A 5,693-nucleotide genomic window follows, 5' to 3' on the forward strand; every position below is an offset into this window, starting at 1 on the left:
CATACTACCGCTGTCCGTAAACTACCTATGCTACTCTATTTTCAATATGAATTTTGATCACTCCAGTTCTGTAGTTTTATACTCAGACCTGTACAAAATTAATCATCTGCGGACTAAAATTATTATACATTTATTAATGTACAATTAAGTGTACATGTGCTTGCAGTTACATCATATTTTCTCCTGGTGACAAAGGATTGTGATGCTAATGTAGTTGACATGTTCATTCACTTCATTTACATGTATGCATGTACAAATTTTTTCATTGAATGGAATCATGTGAATATCATCATGATTAATGTTTGCTATTTCTGAGTGATAATAACTATTGTTCAGTTACTTTCACTACAGCTATTTGCATAGACCTTGCAAACTGCCAAGTAGGTGGTAATGTGACCACACAATGCAAGACACGCCTCAATTTAGACAGTCCCCTTTGAAGTTCATAGATTGGTTTATGAATTGGTTTGCAAGGTCTGTGCAATTTGCTGTATCTATAATAACAAATTTTTACCAGCTATTATCCCTTGTAAAAGTATGATTACTAATTATAATGTCAATAATGATAATAATGATAAAACTATAATTGCAATTTATGACCTTATGTATCTATTTTTCATAAGAGCAGCGAATTCAATTCTGTCAAACATCTTGTCTTACTAAAGATCAAATACAACAAATAAAGTAAGATATTATTATCATGAAGCCTCTGTTCCTGTATTACTCTTAATGTGTATAAAAATTTGGATTTTTATGAGTTTTTGAAATTGCTAAAAAATCAGACTAAAGTACAGGGTATTTTGTCAAAATTGACTAAAAAGAATTCTTCACTTTTATAATTTTTCTGATACATATACATGTTCTTATGTTGTGTAAAAAGTTTGAGCTAATTCCAATCAAAATTGGATTTTTATGAATCAGGTCAAAGCCCCTGTACATAGTCTTGGAGCCAAATCTCACCAAAATTAAAAAAAATCTCCATTTTATATTTTTTTCAAATGCACATACATGTACTTCTTATGTTGTGTAGAAAGTTTGAGGTGATTTCAATCAAAATTGAATTTTTTGTGAATTTTTTAAGGTGCTCAAAAATTGGGGCCAAAGTCCCTGTAACTATAGTACAGGGTATTTTATCTGAAAGAAAAATTTCAATTTTAAAATTCATTTTATATACATGTTTTTATGTTGTGCATTGGAATTTGTTCTAAATGTATATAGCGTTGACGTAATATACTATATATAGTGTGTCTATGAGTGAATTCACGTTGTCAGTGTTTTGGTCATTGTTCCTATACACATAATGTTTGCAAGGCTTCAATTGCAAAGTAGTAGATATCCTGAGCTGTTTGTAAAATGTAGCCAAAAGAACAACACATATCTAATTTGACAGTTCCTTTTGTAGTTTACTATATAGATTGGTTTGTGTTGGTTTAGCCATGTTTTTGTACTGGTAATAGCATTTATCTAGCTTAAAAGTGTAAGTGCTCATTGTTGCTTTTGTTTGTGTGCTGGCTCAACATAATGGCAATGTGTACTATAATGTATAAAATTATTACACTGATATTATAAATGCCGTATTAAGTAGAGCATTACTTAAAATGTTTAATTCTGTGAGGCTTGTGGCCTTGGGACATCATATGTTGTTGTACTGCTAATACTAACAGTTTCATAGTAGTTATTATTAATGGATTGTATGTCACTGCTTATCATTTCATATGATGGATTCTCTTTTGTGGTGACTGGGATCTCATAAGTTTCTGGAGTCTGATCAGGTATAGAGTTGTCATCAGATCTTGCTTTACCTTTGTAGCATTCAAATCATAATAATGATAATAATGTAATGTGTCTCCTTTTACCTTTCTTCCTCAGTATTACAATCATTGCTAGTGATAGTATGAGAACAGCAAGTGTTGTGAGTCCAAGGAGAACTCCCAGTATTATAATAATGATTTGTGATGTGTGCGCTGTGCAATTCATACTTTGATGGTTATTATTATTGTTAATAGTAGTGTTAAGTACTGCTGAACTAGGCAAGGTAACACTGGGCTCCATTGAAAATAGCAATTCTTTGCTGCTTGTTATCAACTCCTTAGAATATGAAACACTCTCTGGTGGTAAAAATTTAAATAAATCGATCTTTACTTGATTACTGACCTTTACTTGATGATTGAAACTCATTTATGATTGTATATCCAATAGTGATCTGTGATTGACCTATTGTTGACACTAAATTATGTATAATGTGTGTATAATGTATGAAGCATACTTTGATGATCAATATCATTAGTAGTTTTGAGTATGTCTGAAATAGACAAGGTAACACAGGGCTCCATTGAGAATATCAATTCTTTGCTGCTTGTTTGGTATATTATGAACTCTTTTGTACTTGAAAACACACTCACTGTAAAAATTGAATTTAAGTGTATAATATCTCATTACTAACCTGTTTGTGATGGTCTATTCCAGTCAACTGTGTATTCAATAACTATTGCTGGTGTCAGTATCTTTATTCCATTCTCAATATCATGTGCATATACAGTGTATGTTCCATTATCAGTAAATGAATAACATGTTCCATTAGTTTGTATTGATTGTGGTATCAGTGTTGTTGTTGATGCTATTAATATTTGGCATTCATTAAACATTTCAGTAACACAAACAAAGCAGACAATATCTTTATTCCTCTCTATCATTATATCCTTTACATTATATTTGCCTACAAATACAGTGATTAACTGACATTAAATTTATATTATGTATCTTACTTATTTCTGTTAGATTAGAGCTACTAGTTTCATATATACCAATTGCTGATACTGTTAGGTAATACAATGAATGATCATTTAGTTTTATATTCCAGTGTATAATATAAAACTCATCATTGTATTGAAGACTATCAATATTCAGTGGGTCTGATGTATTAGAAGTATCAGCCTCAACCAAAAGCAGTTGTATTTTATCTGTGAAGCACTGAAGTATCTAGTGATATAATAAATCTTATAGTGTATAGTGCAAATACTTTTACTTGAAATCTTATTATTAATGTTTTATTGGTTAGATATAATGCAGATACGTTGTCAGGTTTTGGTGCTTCTAAAAGGTTATAAGTGTAATGTATATAGAATTAGAATATAATATAATAATCATTGTGGTTGTACCTGTTGATATGATTTTTGTGTCCTCATTGCATTCGGTTTTTGCTTTTGGTAGAGTCAGTTTGAAAGTATAAACATTGCAAAGGTTTATTTCATTAGTAAAGTTATATGCATTATATCCAGTAACAGTAATAGTATCATTAACTGTTTAAAGAGAATGAGTGATACTCAGGTTAAATACACTGTTAATAATTGGAATGCTCATTTCCCATGATACTGTGATGCTGTGAGGTGTAATGGATAGGAAGTCAAACCTATCTATAACTAATAAACCTTTATAAGAATATGTTACATTGATTAATAATACCTTGATCTAGTCTGTATACAATATTAGTCCATCCTGATACTGTATCATAGCAGTCTATGTTAGTAACATTATCAAATCTCCATATTTTGTCCATCATATGAATCCACACTCGTATATAAACACAGCATATGTGGCATTACTTTGATGAGCTAATACAACCTGATAATAGTTTGACTGCAAGAATATTATTATTGTAAGTTACAAATACTATTAACCTGGTTGCAAAATCTATCTGTATATGGACATAAATCATACCAGTAGGCCCACAGTATCCATTCAACAGATACACTACTACCAGTTGAATTAGATAAGTAATTATTGACTTGATTACACAATGAAAGATTTGTTGTTGGAGTTATAAGAGCATAACGCACTTCACCTTTCTTAGTAAAGTCTATATAGTCAAAATATGGAGCAATCCACAAGTCTACTCTATCACTAAAATGCACAAAAAGAAATCCTTCACCATGAACCTAAACAATAAGTCCATTCATTATACTCATACATGTTATACAAGCCTTACATATATATAGTTGAAACAAGAAAATCCAAATTTAAATGTGGATGGAAGGGAAGTATTTTTATACAATTCCTGAGAGCTGATTGTTAGATAGTCAGTAGGATACAGGAAGGGAAGGTAGTTACTCTCAGAGCTAACAAGGAGACCATTGAAGCAGACAAGTATCACAAACACTATCATCATCTTTCACTGCTGGTATACTGTGTTGTTATATTGGTGTTTTTTAATATTTTGTCTTATATGATAGTTTGAACATCCTGTGTTGGTTAATAAAAGTAGTTACTAGGTAGTGCTGTCTCATTTAGAAATTTTGCAATGCACAATTTACTACTACAACTATTTTACATGTGCATCTATAATGTATAAACTGTAAAGATGTTATGAGTAATGACTTTTGTTTTGTGAGCTTATACAGCAGCTATTGATGTTTGTTTTACCTGAAACGTAAACACAACTATTTTTTTATGTTTATCTATTGGTAAAAGCATTTATTTAGCATAAATCTTAAACTTATATTTTGTACTGACAATATATTATTAATGTAAATGTGGATGCATTATTGAGTTAAATACTAAGCATTACTTAAATGTCCAGATAAGACTTGTAATCATACATGCTTGGGATAACAACACATGCATTGGAGTTGCTCATCATTTAATGTTTCATTCTTTTAATGGTAGTAATAAACTCTTAATAAGTGTGAGCCAAAGATTGAATTTTTATAAATTTATAAAGTTGCCAAAATTTGGGAAAAAACAATGGGCTATAGTACAATGCACTTCTCAAAAAAATGGCGAAGAGAGAATTCTTCATTTTATATTTTTTCAGATGTATATACATGTACTTTTGTGTTGTAGAAAGTTTGAACTCATTCCAATCAAATTAATTTTTTATGAATTTTTAAAGTTGCTTCAAAATCAGGCTAAAGTCCAAGGCAATGAATATTACAGCCACTTTACTGCTTTTTGGTTGAAAATTTTATTTTACTGATTAAGAATATAAAACCAAATAATTATAATGTACATGTACAGCACTACTATTCACTCAGTATTAAAACTCTACAACTAATAACCATTAAAAACAAAGGTGCAAAGGGGAAATTGTAGCAAAATCAGACACATTTATAATATAGGCACAAGCAAACATTATTTTAATCCTTTTACATATTGAAGTCAAATATCATTGACTCTCTTCCCATGACAATACGTGTTGGTGAGTGCAGTTCCTCCTCGTTCATTAGCAGTGGATTTTGCTCCTCCTCATCTCCAGTCTCAGTGTATTTCTTGATACAGGAACATCTCACGTAAAAATATCTTGCAACTTTAGAACTTACAGGCAGTGTTATAATGACAATGAGAGGAATCATGGAGAGGCTGATCGATACTGATGTGACTATACTGGAAATGTGTAGGTTCATCCCAACAGATACAGCATTCAGTTGAGCCATCACACCTAAGTTAATGAGGTAAAATGCCTCAAGAATATTAAGCTTGTTTGCTCTGTACACATTCCTTGACTTGTAAAGCAGTATAGCTGCAACCACTGCAATGATGTAGTTATTGATTTCTGGTATAGTTCCTGTAGTGTATGAGAATACAGTAGTCAGTAGCAGGCGTATTATCAGTAGGAGTCCAGTCCAGTATCTGTACTGATCCTTGTATGGGCCAGTATAAGCATCAATGAATGGCTTTAGTTTAATTACTGGATCATG

General features: G+C 31.1%; 1 protein-coding gene across 2 annotated transcripts; it reads right to left on the reverse strand.

Annotated features, from left to right (window-relative positions):
* Nucleotides 1-1,564: 1,564 nt before the first annotated feature.
* On the reverse strand, nt 1,565-4,166 carry LOC109582950 (uncharacterized). Of its 2 annotated transcripts, none has more exons than XM_019998049.1 (10): nt 3,986-4,166; nt 3,463-3,935; nt 3,159-3,419; nt 3,026-3,093; nt 2,766-2,979; nt 2,444-2,716; nt 2,267-2,401; nt 2,155-2,214; nt 1,857-2,108; nt 1,565-1,802 (listed from the first exon to the last, which is right to left on the reverse strand). In XM_019998049.1, exons 6-10 carry the CDS (start codon nt 2,691-2,693, stop codon nt 1,603-1,605), a joined length of 897 nt encoding a protein of 298 aa, XP_019853608.1. In that variant the 5' UTR covers nt 2,694-2,716; nt 2,766-2,979; nt 3,026-3,093; nt 3,159-3,419; nt 3,463-3,935; nt 3,986-4,166; the 3' UTR covers nt 1,565-1,602. The 2 variants fall into 2 exon arrangements, with proteins under 2 accessions (XP_019853608.1, XP_019853607.1); XM_019998048.1 differs by having other exon boundaries at nt 2,155-2,226.
* Nucleotides 4,167-5,693: the final 1,527 nt, after the last annotated feature.

Source organism: Amphimedon queenslandica, unplaced genomic scaffold (genome assembly GCF_000090795.2).
Source record: "Amphimedon queenslandica unplaced genomic scaffold, v1.1 AMPQUscaffold_13343, whole genome shotgun sequence".
NCBI lineage: Eukaryota > Metazoa > Porifera > Demospongiae > Haplosclerida > Niphatidae > Amphimedon > Amphimedon queenslandica.